The sequence below is a fragment of the Macrosteles quadrilineatus genome, unplaced genomic scaffold (assembly GCF_028750875.1).
Source record: "Macrosteles quadrilineatus isolate MER2022 unplaced genomic scaffold, UCM_ALF_1.0 Scaffold_5__1_contigs__length_97177068, whole genome shotgun sequence".
NCBI lineage: Eukaryota > Metazoa > Arthropoda > Insecta > Hemiptera > Cicadellidae > Macrosteles > Macrosteles quadrilineatus.
In genome coordinates, this window is record NW_026542598.1 from 39,264,307 (window position 1) to 39,281,616 (window position 17,310).

At 33.3% G+C, this 17,310-nt stretch overlaps 2 protein-coding genes across 2 annotated transcripts in view; one reads left to right on the forward strand and one right to left on the reverse strand.

Annotated features, from left to right (window-relative positions):
- Positions 1 to 501: 501 nt before the first annotated feature.
- On the reverse strand, positions 502 to 10,821 carry LOC128994939 (b(0,+)-type amino acid transporter 1-like). Its single transcript, XM_054419783.1, has 12 exons — positions 10,633 to 10,821; positions 10,446 to 10,547; positions 9,586 to 9,873; positions 8,687 to 8,812; positions 7,854 to 7,953; positions 5,930 to 5,974; positions 5,292 to 5,415; positions 4,681 to 4,787; positions 4,331 to 4,427; positions 3,793 to 3,945; positions 2,390 to 2,558; positions 502 to 1,883 (listed from the first exon to the last, which is right to left on the reverse strand). Exons 1-12 carry the CDS (start codon positions 10,733 to 10,735, stop codon positions 1,816 to 1,818), a joined length of 1,482 nt encoding a protein of 493 aa, XP_054275758.1. The 5' UTR covers positions 10,736 to 10,821; the 3' UTR covers positions 502 to 1,815.
- Positions 10,822 to 14,007: 3,186 nt separating this feature from the next.
- LOC128993947 (intraflagellar transport protein 122 homolog) overlaps positions 14,008 to 17,310 on the forward strand; it is a 78,050-nt gene continuing 74,747 nt past the window's right edge. Inside the window, exons 1-2 of the mRNA XM_054418090.1 lie at positions 14,008 to 14,171; positions 15,436 to 15,514. Of these exons, the coding sequence (XP_054274065.1) occupies positions 15,456 to 15,514 (59 nt within the window). The 5' untranslated portion in view covers positions 14,008 to 14,171; positions 15,436 to 15,455. The remainder of the gene's footprint in view (positions 14,172 to 15,435; positions 15,515 to 17,310) is intronic.

Genomic DNA, 17,310 nt, shown 5'->3' on the forward strand with positions numbered 1-17,310 from the left:
GTAAATATTGATGTTTGTAATATTTAGGAGGTTATAGACGAATCTAAACAGTCAATCAGTTTTGTTGGAAGAACAGACAATTTCTTGAGTTTAAAGGAGAAATATTGAAAACTGGAGGAGGAGACAATTAATAGGAAATCTTAATACGTATGAGAAGAGTAGAGGAGAGGCCTGGTCTCACAGTAAGGAATCCGGGTACACAATTACTTGGAGACATGAATCATTTTTGCCAGTTATGCTAAGCAACTTATTTTGGAAGTAAAAAAAAAACCATTAAGAATATACACATCATGTTGTCACAGTGGTAAATTAAACCTACCTAAAGTCAGATCAAATAAATACATGCAAGAAATTTTTACTGGTAACAGCTTTAAGTCGGGAAAAATTTGTAGAAAACACTAAAAAATAAGGCCGGGTCCAAAAAATGCTAAAATATTTTTACAAGAAGCGTTTATTATTTCAAAGCGCTATTAAATAGTATTAATATTTCAATTAGTTACATAAGCATTTAGTCGGGTCCTTTAAACTCATCGAAAATTATGACTGTTATTACTGTAGTTTTAAAATAACTTCTGTATAATACCGGTACTTGACAATGGCTCGATTTCAAGCAACAGGTACACTAGTTAACTGTTAATATGAAAATTTAATTATTTATAGTGAATATAATGTCACTAAGAAGATAATGCAATCGAAAATTCTGATCAAACTATTTTTAAAATAACAACAGAAGAAAACTTAGGAATATGAGAATATTGACCAGCCATGGATGAGTATAAAATGTTATTATTTGATTTCTTGTTTTTAATTTGATCCTTCCAAAAAGTTACATTTCAAATTAATAATACAATTTACAAATCAAATCAAACTACAAAGGAGGGTAAGAATAAACCTTTCCCTTAAAAATATTCCTTATGTCTAGTTACAAATAAAAATCACAAAATAAATACATTCTACTATGACGTATTTCTCATCCACTGTGAAAAATACCACAGAATGAAACTCGATATCACAGAACTTGTAACTGGATTATTTTAACAGGTTGAAATAATTTTAGAATTTACTTAATCAATTACAAAAATATAATGTCAAAGAAATTTTGTTTTAGATGGTGGGGTGCTTTAAGTATTTTACATGTGTACCTATTTCTTAACTTGTATGACATATTCCCGAACAGTTTTAGGGCGACCAAAACGGTCGCCCTAAACTTTAGTCTGATTATATTGCAAGACTAAAACAGACTAAACTGGTAATGTAACCATTAGCAGTGTTGAAGACTTTAAGACTTTTCCCCTTGAACTGTCTCTATCATGTGTGTGTGTGTGTATTAATTGTCATATGTTATTATTTCTTTTTGTTTACTTTTTCATTAGGTACATTGTTTTTATTGCTCATGTTAACATGGTTTATTTTTTATCATTTTAATATTTTTACTTTTCTCAATCCAACAAGCAGGTTACCCTAAAACTGTAGATGAGATAAAGGGGAGTATCCAAAATATAGGATACAAATTATTTTACGGATTTATTTTTAATTATTTACAATTTTGTCTGTTTGTATAGTTAAAATATTTTTCATTATTAATCAATTTCTAGAACTTGAGGAATCAGACCATCCCTTACAGGTAGTTATGACCCTCTATTCCATTCTCCACCGTCTCTCTCTTTCCCTTCCCCCTTTAGAGAATTTTCCATACAACCTATACAGCTATACATTACACAGCATTTGTTTGACATTTGTGCCTTAAAGTCTAAAATATAAAAATATTCTCTATAGAAAGAGAGGTCACAGAAAAGTGGAGTGTTTATAGTATTGTTACAGTTTAAGTTCTCCTGCTGGAGGCACCAGAGACAAGGAGTTTTGCACTTTTTTCTGCCATTTATCTGTAACATGTAAACACTTTTATTTGCTTTGCTAAAAAATATCGATAAACACAATTCTCAAAAGGTTTCCCTTCCTTCGGGAGTTTATGATGAATACAAATAAATTATTTGTGTCACTTTATCCAGGCAACAAAACAAAGCTCAGTGGTATTTATTTTTAAAAATCTCTCGAAAGTTGTTCATTCAAATAGACAGACCTTGAATTAACTAATCTTCGTTCACAATTTAGGCGGTTTGAAGGGAAGTTTCTCCACTACTTTTTCTACTTATGACACAGCTGATTTATTTTGGCAAACCTCAGCTGTTAAGCTATTATTTTTAAATGTAGGTTCAAGTGGAGAGGGTCAATTTCTTCCCCTAAAACCGCCTACATTTTTTTAACAGAGTATAGTTATGCTCCAGTAAAGGAGCGGGACATTCCTCATTGCATAGAGATGCTTGAATGCAATAGTACTTATTTTGTCAATAACAGAAGTATCAATAGTAAAAGGCATAAGTATACTCACTCAGAGATTCGATTTTGAAAGCCCTGTAGATAAAGATGTAGTAAACAAAGACTATGAATGCTACGAGAGCAGCAAACACCAGAAGAAGGACAATGTCTATTATCATGATTGATTCCACAACGAGGAACACAGACACTGCGGCGACTAGGATCGGGATGGCTGATGGAACCTATGGAAAATATGTAAAAAATCAGATGTGAATTAAGCTCTAGAAAATCTAGCCACTGTATCCTTTCCTGAAAAGTTGTACAGTTATACTGCAATGAGATAGCTTGTAGGGATAGGAAAAGGATTGACAGTCCATTGTAGTTTCTAATGTCAAATTCAAATCCGACTTAGGTCACAGTTTTTGGCGCTAAACCCATGTTCCTCAAAAGCATGAAGGATCAGGCAAGACTAAGTAAGCTCATGCTTGAAAAGAGATGATGTCCTTCATATTATGCTGGAACCAAGATGCTAGGATAGTTTTTTTCCACTTGGATAGTTGACTTAAATATTTCAAAATTCTCTGCAAATTTAAGTGGGGAAGGACCCCAGATCAGCCGTACGTTACTTTGGAACGACATATTTTTCTGTAGACAGGAGTCTAAAAAACTCCCTGGAAAGATTTTGTGCATGTTCCTTTAGGTCAAAACAATGAAAAAGTCATATGAACGTGGGTCTAAAATACATGGTTTTCTGTCTGCTACTCACTCATTGTTTAATCAATTAAATTAGTCTCAACAGCTGATACTGTAAGTTGATGTTTGACTTTGAAGTGTTATAATTTACAGGTTTTTACAAATGTAGCCAAAACTTTTGAACCCTTACAGCGATTGACTTCAAACTTAGAAAAGATCAGCCCAACAAGAAAAGGTTAAACGTAAGTAGTGCCCAATTATCACAAAAAGTATCAGATTTCTTATATACCGGTTAAAAACTGGTTCTAAGAATTTGTGGACTAAAAATACTATTTATACCTTATGCGAGATGATGTGCTGAGGAAAGTATTATTTAAAATTTTCTAACAGTTGGAGCTAAGTGACGGACAAAGAAGTTTGAGGTCGTATCTCGAGTATTAGAACAGAAACAGTATGGATCATAAACATAAACAAATTATGTCACTAGCCTGAAAGTAAACATTATTTAACATTTACTTAAATGGAACCATACAAACCATATGTTAATGTTATTAGTATAGGATTTGGGCCAGTCACTTCATTTATTTATGTTTATGATTCATACGGCTTTCTGTTCTAATATTAGTGGGTTGTATTCATTGTTAATTGAATCAGCTGATTGCATTTATTATTTCAACAAGAAGTTCATAGCTCAAGACTTTTTATGACGTTAATGGATACTACGATAAATTAAACTTGCATATGTTTAGATTGTCATCAACTGAGTGTAACACAACAACCTACCCTGAAAGGACGGTATGCGTCTGGCAGTTTACTCCTTAAGACAAACAGAGCTACCATTGTGATTCCGTACGACATCCACATGAAAAATCCACACATGTCGACGAGTAATGTGATGTTTCCTCCAACAAAGAAATATATGAGGGACAGTACAATCTGAAAATCAAACACAACATAAAATATATTTTACGGAAAGTAAATAAAGATACGTCTTATAACACTTAAAACATATATTTACGCTTATACTGTTACTCACAAGACGGTAAATATACAAAAGATGGTAAGTGGTGATCGATTTAGATTGGACACTCCAATCATCATCAGACCCAATAGGCGAAATGTAAAAGATATTTTGAGCTGTAATCTAGTATTATGTTGAAGCTAGTAATTTTGATCATAGCTTGTTGTAAATTTGACATTTTTTAAGTAAATTTGTAATGTCGGAAACAAAATTAAAATATGTTTTTTGTCATTATACTACCTCAGAAGACACTTAAGCATGAGCCTATGCCTCATATTGCTGAAAAAGTCATCAACTTACCTGACATATTACCGCAGGGGCCGGTGTCTGAAGTTTCTTGTGAATGTAGCATAGAAATTCAAAAACATGACCTTCTCTTGCAGCGACATATCCTATTCTGTAAAAAAGGTTTTCAAAACAGTACTAAAAAAATTTGGTTAGTGATAGCAACAAATATAACGGAAAATTATGGTTAATCCCTCAAACACCATAAGCCCACCATCCATCACATTAAATGAACTTAAAACAAAGAACTAATTGGCTAATTATCAGGTTCATGAGTAATTAGTAATTACTGACTTTTTGGCTTTGTGACATAACTAAGCAAGGAATGAATTATTTACAATATTACTAGTGCTCTAAAGTGCTACCTCGACGAGTAGAAAACGTTGGACATAATGCTGGTAAGCAGACAAAGACAGATGATTCCTGCGGCTATACCTCCACCACTCGGACCAAACATTTCATGGGTGAAGTCCTGAAAAATACATTTCTTGAAAATGGAACCACACCATTTTTTTTAAATGGGTAAGAAGTGTTGATATAAGTTCATCAGTGGTGGTCCAAGGGGTGGGGGGGGGGGGATGGGAGGGATAGAAAGCCCATTAAATCTCATCTATACATATGGACCAGCTGTTGCCTTGTGTATTAAAAAGAACATAATTGAATGAGCCACACTCAGTATTCTAAAACCATATTTGCCACGTAGTTCTTGTTACTGTGATAGTTGATGTTACATAAAATATATTGCAGTCAACAATAAATTTTCCTTCAGTTTGGTTTGTTTAAAATCTGAAGTATTCAACAGAATCAGTAATTTACATCAGTGAATTCTGTCAGTGTAATCGATTTGACTACGTTACATTTTCTTCTAAAACTATTGCTACAACTTCACCACAAGAAAGAATTTCTCTATCAATAATCAAAGCTTCTACCCTTTCAATTATCTATTATAGAGAAGCGTGGAAAGCTTTGTACTCACAGCAATGACAGTCGTTGCATCTGACATCTGTTCCGGTGTCAGCGCCGTCAAGAATGTCAGGTTCAAGCAGAGGTAAGTGACAGTAGATATTGTGAGAGCTATCAGGATGCTGAACACAATGTTTCTGAAAAATCAAGACACAAAAGTCAAAAATATATCTTACAAATTTGGTACTATCCTCCATTCACAAAATTTAGGTGCTTTTAGGGGAAGAAATATATCCCCACGTCTTGATCCTACCATTACAACATAGCTCAACAGCTGAGATTTGTCAAAGTTGCTGCATTTACTTACTTTTGTCCCACTCATTTTACTTTTGCGTACAAAATGTTTTTGCCGCACTCCAGTTATTCCACCAAACAACGCAAAACAGTGTGCTTTTATTAGGCACAGCACGTAATACGTGTACGCTTGAAAATAAGTCGGCAGCAATTAGATACTACGACTACGATTGTTCCAGTGTTTCCCATTTCGTTCAGCTTGGGTTTAACATGACCTAAAACGTGTCGTTTAGTGTTTGAAAGACTAATTATTTCTATGCTTTATAGTCTCGCCTGCGGCTCGTGTGTGAACATTTCTCACATGTGCAGCAAAGTGCCACTTTGCACACTAGTAACACAAATAACAATAGTACTCACTTTTCTGGGTTCTTCAGTTCCTCAGTAATACCTGTTATAGCCCATCTGAAAAACACAAAAAAGTGTTACTAGGCACTGTTTATAAAAAAAAGCAGTTAAGTTAAACAAAATTGTTGGTAGGGCAATGATGTAAAATTCAATTTCACAAATGCATCTATATATTAATTTGAAACTGTTTTTCTTTGTGACAGCTAATTTGAGAGAACGGCTGGGCGTAGAAACTCGGTAGGGGTCTCTAAAGAAAGGTCTTGGTCTGTAGATGAGCCATCAAAAGAGAAACGAGGTAAATTCCCTTGGTGCTCTGCCCCAGAGGCCTTTAAAGTTCACTCTTCAGATTTGTTTACATTACGACCGTATGCATAAATTTTCACTACTCTTACTTAATGAAACTAATATTTAAATTAATATTTAAATATTTAAATATTTAGTTAATATTTAAATTGTGATTTACTGAATCTGTCAAAATGAAGTATTTGCAATGTTTTTTTTTCAGATTTTAAAATGCATTTTCTTTTGCATCGTGTCATGTTTTGCAATACTGTATAATGTTCTATTACCAAATCAGTGGAAAATATCACAGTAGTAAACTTATATCTATTGTATGGGTTGGTTTCTGCCTTTTTTATCACTTCTTGGAGATTGTACTTATTCGTGTTGTACGTACACGATATTCTTTGGCGTATTGCATCTGTAGACGGTACTTGGGTTGGTGTAGTTATTACAATGGAAAAAGCAAGAAATTCTAAACAATTTGATATACTAAAAATAAACCTGAATTAACACTGTGCTACATTCCTTGAGCAATCATTGAAAGAGCCGATTTGAAACAATGGAAACATAGAAACGTCATTGAACACAACCAAGTAGAAGAAACACAAATAATGTTTTTTTTTCATTTATAATCTAATCGTTATTACAGGCAACCTAATGCGAGCTTTGCGGCTATGAGTGGGAAACATTTGTAGAAAACACTAAAAAACAAGATCAACTTTTGAAAAAAGATAAGATATTTACAAAAAAATCTGATTATGTCTAACTGTACACATCGTGAGTATTTCCATAATCTTTGAGTCCACTCTTATAAAGTCATCAAAAATTATGACTGTTATTCGTTTTAACCCTTTGAGTGCCAACGTCCGGGGAACCGGACGTATTTAAAACGAGCCAAAAGTGCCGACGTCCGGCCGACCGGACGTTTTTAGAACGAGCCAAAAGTGCCAACGTCCGGCTGACCGGACGTTTCGTAATGATCGAACAGTTGTCATAACAACCGAATGGATACTCGGATTCTTTTAACCCATATATTAACATTGAGTCGAAAGTTACTAGATGCGATACATCGATTTTCGTTGGTCTAAATATCAAAAATTCGATTTTTACGAAATTTTAACCTAAAAATCGCCAGATTGTGCTCGGCATTTTTAGCGCGACCTTCGGGAAAAATCATCGGCATTTTTTGAGCGTTACTTTTATTTCTCGCCTGGCACTCTAAGGGTTAAAATAACGCCTGTAATACTTTGCAATTGCTCGAATTCGAGCAACAGGTACACTAGTAAAACATTAATTGGATTTTTTACTAGTTGATAGAATTACTTGTCCATAAGTTTGACATGGAAAATTAAAGGCGGTAGTGAGGAAGAGTCCTGACTGATTCAATCAAAAACATTTCTTTGTACCGGTACACTTCTAAAAACTGTGATTTATAAATAAAATATATTTTAAATTGCATTGATATTCATCCAATAGTTTATACAAATATTTTTTCAATTAAGTACCCCATAAACAAACGAATGTAAATAGATCATAAAGCCTACTCTGTTGTCCATTGCGTTACAAAGGAATAGTTTTCTGAAGTTTGTGATAAAAGTTTAAAAACATTTTGTATGGATATTATAAATTAATCAAGTGTGATTTGGTGTCATACCCGCCATCATAAGCGTAAAGCCCAAAGTACAAAGCCTGCGTTAATCTCTTTATGGATAGATGTGTCCCAGTAAAACTGGAGTCGTAATCTTTCGCCTTGCCTGAAAAATACATACAATATGTTTGAAAAACACGTTTCACCACTAAAAATTTCTCTGATCACATACAAATTTTAGATAAATATGTCTCATCGTGAATGGTGAGATTTATTTCCTGTAAATGAACCCAAAATCCCTTAGGAATTTCTTCATTATAAGAATTTATCTTAGGGTATCTTTAATCAACTATTTGTTTCAAATATTATATGACAAAGCTTAATTCACATTGCAATACAATTATGGTGAAAGAAATGCATTAGGTGATGAAGGAATGAATTAAAAAATAACTTAAAATACCTATGATATGAGTTCTGTATGTGAAAGCACACAAAAAGCCTACAACGCAAGTAACTTGATATTTTGCCACTACAAGGGGTTTCTTATAAAGGAAGAAGAAAAACATCTACCGAGTTGTGAACTTTATATGTGCTTTCAAACCCTTGGAGCTCTTATTTAAGTTTGTCGTGAATCCATTCATACTTCCCCAATGTATTCCAAAGCCAAGTGCTTTTACTTACGTCTATTTCTTTGTAGGAAGAAAGGTCAACGACAATAAAATTCTTGACTTCCAAAAATCTAATCAATGGTGAATGAAAGTTCCGAGTTCATATTAATTTTTTCAGCAAAAGAGTTATTCTATGATTTCATCATTAAATATATAACAAATACAAGGAAACTAACTGAAGTATTTTGTAGTCAAAGTGCTTAAATTATTGTTATGTTGTACAATGCACACCTGAAGCAGACATGTAGAACCCACAGCCGATGATGAACACGATGCAGCTCATCTTAATATATGTAAGTATGTCTTGCGATTTGATGTACAGCTTGACACTGATACAGTTAACGACGCCAATCAAAACTGAAAAATAAATTCAGATTTTTTTATTTAATGTGCTGTGTTAAATGAGAGTGTAAAAATTGAGTAAATAAACTTGGAAACTTTGATAATCAGTTTCTTTTCTAATTTTCAGGAGATAACTTACTTCCTATGAAGACGTTAAACTCTGAAAAATTCCAATCTATTCTCTAAATAAGTTTTAACCAACTATCTGTGTTCTATGATGTAAAAGTATAAGCTTTACCTTTACTCATTTTAGTAGTGAGTCGTAAAATATTCAGTGTGGGAATGCTAATCATTGGAACTGACTAAGATATATGATTAATATATAGGACTATAAGAAAAAGCTGGGGGGAGCAAGCTTGTCCAGCGAGGGACTTCGGTCCCTGAGGTCCCGGGTTCAAATCCTGCCAAATCGCCAATGGATTTTGATTTTATCCATGTGATGATGCCGCAACCCCTAGGTCTAACCTGCAGTAATGTGAAAAACAATCATGGGCTAGAGCCTAGCGTTTTACGACAAAAAAAATTGGAAAAAGCTGAGTGGGAACACCGTTCCCTTGCGTTCCTGCTCCCCTACACCTCTGCGTATTAGGGTAAAAAAATGTACAGTTGCATACCCATCTCAATTGGGAACAGTAGTCGTATAAACTGCTCATACAGCTAATTGTAGTTAAAACCTTAACTTAACACATTTTGGAACCTAAGTTCAACATTTTTGGAAATGAAACACAGTTGCCAAATATCAATCAATTTCTAACAAAATCTAATTACCAAATCTTTTTCAAACCCACCTAAAGCACCACCTCCCAAAAAATACTTTGCACGAAGACAAGCGTTTTCATCTCGGAGGCAATCCTCGTGCCAGATCAGTCGGATGATGATTACCGAGTACTCCGCAAACAACATTGCGCTCAGGGCTGCCGAGGCTGGCATTACGATGATGTAAGACACCCAGAAGTAGACGAACGAGGGAAGTCCACCGAAGAATGGATGGAACCCTTTGAATGCTTCGTGGAGGTAGATGTAGATACTGCCAGACTTTGGTACCACAGTACTGAGCTCCCCGAATGGTAAACATGCTGATGAAACAGAAGGTGACAATAAGTTTTATTGTTTCAAATGCAAAAGCGGCATTATAGAAAGTAAATAAAACTATTTTTAAAAAATAGGTTGAGTCTATCTAAAATTTAATTATGTTGTTTTGAGGTATCTAGGACTAAATTTTCTCATTATACTATACAAACTTTAATGTTAACACCTCTTACATTTAAACTTAAGTGCAAAATACCCCCGCCGCAGCAAACCTGCCGACTAAGCGAATTTCCATTTGTCTAAATTGATTTTCAATTAAATCTATTTAAATAACATTAGGTTTAACGAGTACCTAGGTTTGCTGCTGCAAGGATATTAATAAAGTGTGTTTTTTTATAAAATATAAATAGCCTCAGATCAGAACCCTAGTTTTCTCAGAATAAATTATTGCCATTATAAGTAGGTGTCATACCGACAGACAAAAAGAAATTGAGGTAAGATTCAACAAAATTAGGCCTATATTTACACTTAAGGTTTATAATTTTGCTATTAAATTAAAATAAAAATAAAATAATTTTATTGGTAAATTCTTACATAATTTCAAAAGTAAAAAACTCACACAAGAATGCAATAAATCCACACAAGACCCACATAGTCAACATCATCCCGACAGATCCACATTCTGCCAACAACTTTCCTGGCGTGATGAATATTCCAGAGGCTGAAAACAATATCAGTATGTATAAAAACTGAAACAAAACAAATAAAACTAATAACCTATTGTTGAAACACCTTACACATCTTACCTATGATATAATTTATTAAAAAGTTCACTGCACTAATCAGTCCAATCTCCCGTTTCAACCCGACTCCTCCATTTTCTGGGCATTTTTCCTTTTTCTCCAACATTTTAAAAAACTCACAATTTACGAGTTAAAAATGTATTCCATGAATACTGGCTTAATTTAGAATAACAATATGACAATGAACAGAAGGGACTTTGCAAAAGGTAGCAAAATGCTATTAAACAACGACTACTTGATAACCTATCAGGCCTTGAACAAATAGTGGCCGAAGAACCGAGGAGGTGATAGTGTAATTGCTGGGAAATAACTCCAAAACACTGATAAATGTCATGTCATATTAGTAAAGTATATGTAAATAGTTTCGTCTACCAATTATATGATTATGAATGAAAATTTTTTACCCGTTTATGATGACTTTGTGTTTATACAAACAGTTTAAATACTGTTAAATTTATTATTTCAGTAATAAATCTTTGAATTTTAAATATCTTTTCCATTTCCTGAACAACTGTGTCCATGTTTTATAACTGGGAAAGTTGGTACATTTGAAGAGACTGCCGACAAAATTTCTGATTTTATTTATCTACAGTTGTAAAAAGCCATGTTTATTGAAAAACTCTGTTTACCGATAACTCAGGGTCTTCCTAGGCCATCTTGGGTTTTGGTAAATTAAAATACAAAGGTTATATGATTTATCTGAGGAATTGCATGTAATCTTAAATTATTTGGTTCTTTAAAATTTAATCGTGCTTTTTTATTCTGTCTGTAATTAAACTTTCACTTGCAAAACAATAAGATGGTTTCTTATACAGTTGTAGGCCTATATACAAATGGTAATCATTGTTAATTATGATTTAAAGCTAATCTTTGACTAGGATTTTTTTTATTTGTATCTTCATAAAATGTCCTGTGAAAATGAAAACTATTTTTATAGTTCCAAAAATATCATTTGATTTTTACAAACATATTGATTGCTTAGAGCAAAATATATTGTCCTGGAGGGGTAAAAGCATTCATATTTTAACAGTGTTTGCAAGTTAAAATAGTGTGCAAATTAAAATAGTTAAAGCAGTGTTTGCAAAGCTCTGAAAATCGGGCCACGGCCACAGGTGTAGTCTTTAGCTCTGTTGCCTGTACACACACATACTATTGACATCGCTATGAAAACCACTTTTTGGGTTCAGGGGGACTGAAAACTCATTTATTATTCTGTTATTTCTACCCGAAAAATGTTCAGGAAAACAATACTTTCTCCATGTACTGTACTATGTATGTATGGGCAGAGAAAGTAAAAACAAAAGTTTTTCAAAGCATTTCGGGAATCTGAAATGTAATGAAATGAAAATCCTTGAGGCTAACTTAGGGCTTCACGGACTAGTGTTCGGTATCGAACATCGATGTTTTCAAAATATCGATGTTCGGAGGTCGATGCTCGATGTTTTTACCATCGATGTTAGAAAGTCGATGTTTTACTACCATCGATGTTTTGGTATCGATGTTTTTTTTGGCTGAAGCTGTTTGTCATAGATCGTAAAGTCACAGTTTAAAACTTTATAGCTCTTTACAATATAAATATTTATCAAGTTAATACTTGTTTCTCATTCAAAATGAGAAAGAATGTACCTAGTACTATCATATGTATGGATAGTACTACATTGTACTATCATAGGCCTACATATGATATGTAATAACACATATTTTTGATTGCATTTGAATATGGAATACCAAAGTCAAAGACTAGATGTCCAGTAATACATCCAGTAGTACATCCAGTAATTAACAACACGTGTAAAATGCTAATCAAGAAGTTATAAAGTCAAAGAGTAGGCTAATTATCCAACTTGGACGTTTTAAAGGTCGTTGACTTTAACATGTATTCACGCATTTTTTAATGAATAACGGAATACTGAGATTATAAACTTCGATATGATTAAGTTGAAAACGTCGATGTTTTTCGCATGAAAATATCGATGTTTTTGAACCGATGTTTTGCAACATCGATGGTGATAGTTCGATGTTGCTATCGATGGTAACATCGATGGTGATCTATCGATGTCCGAACACTATCACGGACCTTTCTTCAGTTAACCTCTAACTAACCTCTAATCCTGTCTGCTCAGGTGAGAAGCAAAAAAATACAAGAATAATACACCAACCCAGCCGAAGCTGGAAAACAATATACCCCTGCTGAAGCAATCCTAGATATTAGCAGTTGTAGCAGGGTTAAAACGTACCTGTACATTGATACTGGTTGATACATTGAATTCATCCTGAAATATAAGGATATTTTATTTGAAGGAAGAATTGGAAATCCACTGTCCAATGTCCATGAATCCCATGATAATCTCCGTAAAAAACACTTCACTCAGGCGATAGTCACATCAAATTGAGACCTGTAGTGTAGTACAGGATGGTGAAATTACTAAAAGAAGAAAGAAGATAAATAAATAAATAAAAATGCCTGTTTGATGTTTGATCCATGCAGCGTTTCTCCAGGACACTGCTTTTCAGAAAACTTCAAAAACAAACAACTCTAGAATATGCTGTACTCGAATATAGGCTAAGACTCACTTTCTACTCTTGTTAATAAATACTATTAGGCCTAATAAATACTATTTCCGTTTCACTTTTAATTAAATTAATAAGTTAAGGCAGTTTGAACGAGCGCCCTTTTATTCCTCAGGAAACATTGAGAAGAGAAGTAAGGTTAGGTACTTTGTCATTTCTATGCTGTCACTACCAACACAACGAAACGGCACACGGAAGATTTCTCAGGTGCCGTTTACGTCACTAACTGCTGACGTCAGTGGAGGGAACACTATTACCGCAACGATACAGTATTGAGCCATCGGCCTCTGTGTTGTAGTGGTTAGCGTGTCGGGCCGATAATCCGAATGAACCGGGTTCGAATCCCGCTGGTAGCATTAACTTTTTGTCAACATTTTTTTCATATTAGCAAGTTTGGTTGGTTTGGTTAGGTTATGACAGTTTAATTTTATAATTAAAAATTAAATCAAATGAAATTAAAAAATTATAAAGTTGAATTTTAGGCATTTATAATTTTATTTTATGAACAAAACTATTTTTTAGATTAGTAAACCTTCATTCGATTTTTTCATTATCAGCACATTTGGTAAGTTTGGTTAGGTTATGACAGTTTAATTTAATAATAGAAAAATTATAAAATTGTCCGTTTCTTCAGACGCAGCAGTTAGTGACGTCAAACGGCACCTGAAAAATCTTCCGTGTGCCCCACCGACCAACACAATGGAAGGTAAGTCAGACTTTTTGTTTTCGTATAGTTGTCAACACTGTAATGTCATTTCGTCTGTTCTGTTAACAACTGTCTGTCACCGGGTAACAACCCTCCAGAAACGTAAACAGAATGTGAAACTTCAAACTTTGTCTTGATTTTGCGTTTTTCGTTAATTTTGACGTTTTGACTAATATGTTTGCAAAAAACTACCAAGTTTCTGTGTTAGCATATTCTTATCAATACAATGTGGATAGTTTAATAAATCCATTAGATCACTGATCAAGTAAGACATTGTGTTAACTTTCATTTTAATCATGACGGTAATTAGGCTAGGCATAAGCAAGCAATCTAGGTGGTTTAAGTAATTTTACGACTTGGTAAAAATAAAAATATAATATGCTATTTTTGATTAGCTATCATGATGCCAAAACTTGGTTTAAATCATATCAGACTTTAATTTTGTACAATTTTCAGAATATAGGTAGGCTAACCTAAAAATTAATTTAACTTGCATTCAACCTACTATTTTTAATTAAATAACTCCCTAGTAGCCTGTAAGTATAGCCTTTTCGGGGTTGGGTAGACTTCCGTATCTGTTGGCACAAACAACCAAATGAAAATATTGATTATTCGATATATCGTTTGTTTAGCTAGGTTAGGTTAACCTTACCTAACTAACTAAACAATATATCGAATAATCGATATATGGATCGATATTTTCATGCGGAAGTCTACCTTCGGGGTTTTCAAGTTCAGCAGAACATTATTAAGCTACTCTTGGCCGTGACCTTTTATTTTGTAACCTAGCCGCAGGAGGTGTCACGCTGAACAATGCATGCAACTTCTAGTTGTCAGGACGGCTCTAATGAATTAGGATGACCTGTTGACAAGTTAGTGGTTGTTGTGTAAACTTAATCATATCTTTAGTCAAACTTTAATAGTTACGGTATCAAAATTAAAACCGATTTTCCTCATCAGTTACTGTATTTACAATGAAGTTACGGTAGCCACTTGTATTTCACATCCCGGTGCTGAAATTATTCCTTATGTCCCATAGAGGTGTTACACACACACACTACACACACGTTTGTTAATGAATATAATATAACTGTATTAAATGGAATACTTTTGAACTACACAGTAAGTTACCCTTTCAAACCAAATCTGAACAATATACACAGTGCAGGAACTGGGTGTGTTGGGAAACGACAAGTGACAAGTATGACTAGTGCGTGAGATGGGCCTAGCTTAAAAAAACGTAACTGCTGCCATGTTCAGAAAACGCACACAGACTGTTTCATTTTGCTGTTGCACTGAAGTCCGAGACACTAAGCTTAACCACTTGGCTAGCAACACAACCATCTAACCTAAATTTCTACATGAAAAAAACCTGTAATTTTATCCAATTTAAACAGACATCAACCAACAGTGAACACTCTAATAACGGCTAGGCCTAAATCTAAATATCCAGGTGGCCTAACCTATTTATTTATGAGCTGGTTTAAGTGTGGTGTTAATGAGGAATTATGGTTATGCTTTGTTTCTAGATTTCAATTGAAAACCCAACATGAGATGTGTACCAGCTTGGGTTGATAAAGTTCAAGACAGAGATAAAGTTGAACAGTGGTGAGTAGATTCTAATTGATGAAGGGTTAATAAACTTAATGATTTTAATGACAAAAGAGTCACAGTTATTACGAAGTCAAAACAAACACAAAGCATAAGTTACCTATAATATGTTATAGAAATACGATTTAATATTACTACAGTAGAGTCCCGTTAGTCCGAAATGGTTGGGACCGGGCCCATTTCGGATTACCAAATATTTCGGATTAAAAGTTTTTTTTTTTTTTAATTTGTTTGTTTTTTTTTTTTTTTGTCTTACTTCTTACTACTTTTTTTCGGACGCAGGCACGAGCCCGGGATTGTTTTTCACATTACTTAAGGCTGGACCTATTGGCTGCAGCATTATCTATACTTCTATACTATTATATAAAAATCTAATGGTGTCTGTATGTGTATTACTAATGAAAACTAATGTACAAAAACTACTGAACCAACTGGGCTTAAATTATACAAAAATATAGCTACCATACCAAGGACCATTATAGGACTATTCAAATTTCGATACTGACCGTAGGCTTTACCCCTTTGGCTTTAAAAGTTACTAGGTGAACATTTTAAAAGTAAATATTGATTGGTCTCCATGGCTGTGATGAGAACACTAACAATGTTTGTTTACATTTGCTTTGACATTTAAATGTAAACAAGAAGAACTGCTAAACTGCATATTTCACAATTTCAGACAGCTGATACAAAGAAATTAAATATAATATTTTCCATAACTATGAGGTGACACGTTTATTTTAATCTAACCTTTTATCATGGATTATTTATTCTAAAACTATGTCAATGATTATAGAAAAAGAATTCTATAACCGTTGCTGTATCAACTCCGGCTCTGCTTTGGATTTTTTAAAGCGTCTAAAAGTTATGAAAATAATGTTATTGATATGTTTTCATGGAAACAGTATTAAAATTACAAAGTATAGATGTTTCATATGAATTTGGAGGCTACTTTAAAAAAATTCTAACTGCTTAACATGTGTTAGATTAACTTAACATAACTTGCACATCACATTGTTTTTTATAAGTATATTTAGGTAAATTGAGTTATTGTGTTTTGCTAAACCTATGCTTAAATTAAACTATAGAATATCATCAATAACTAAATTGTACGTTGATTTTTGTTTTCTAAAATCTGTTGTATATATGTAACTATATTTAATTATCAAATGCTAATACAAAATACTCTTATTTTATCTTAACATAGCTTTCAGTTAACATTTACTTTATTTGATACATTTATTATTTATGTTTTGCCACACCACTGATTAGATTAAACCAAGGAAAATATCATAAAACTAAGCAGTACACAGTGTTCTTTTGTTTCTAAAATCAATGAAATATCTGTTACTATGTTTACTTAATGGTAAGTGTTAAAATGTAAAGGCAATGGACGATGGAACTGATTAAAAAAACCAGTTTGTATATTAAGTTGTTTGTTGATATTTTTGTAGAGTAGAATCAGAGATGCAATGAAACATATACTGTATTTGCTATTACAGTTTTTAGCCCTTGATGCTTTGATAATCATATTAGTTTTGTCTGCTGTCTTTAATGCTCAGTTATTTGTTTAAATTTTTTATAGTACCTAGATATAGTTTCTTTAATATTTCAAAAAACTGTATTGATAAGGCACAGCAATATTTCTAAAGTTTATAACAGCTGACTTAGTTTTGCTAATGATTTATTGTGACTGAAGAAAGTGAACATGGAAGGATTTGTGATTTAATATAAAGAAGAGTGAAATTTAACAAAATGTTCATTAAAATTTAATAATTAGTATTTTTGCAACTTCA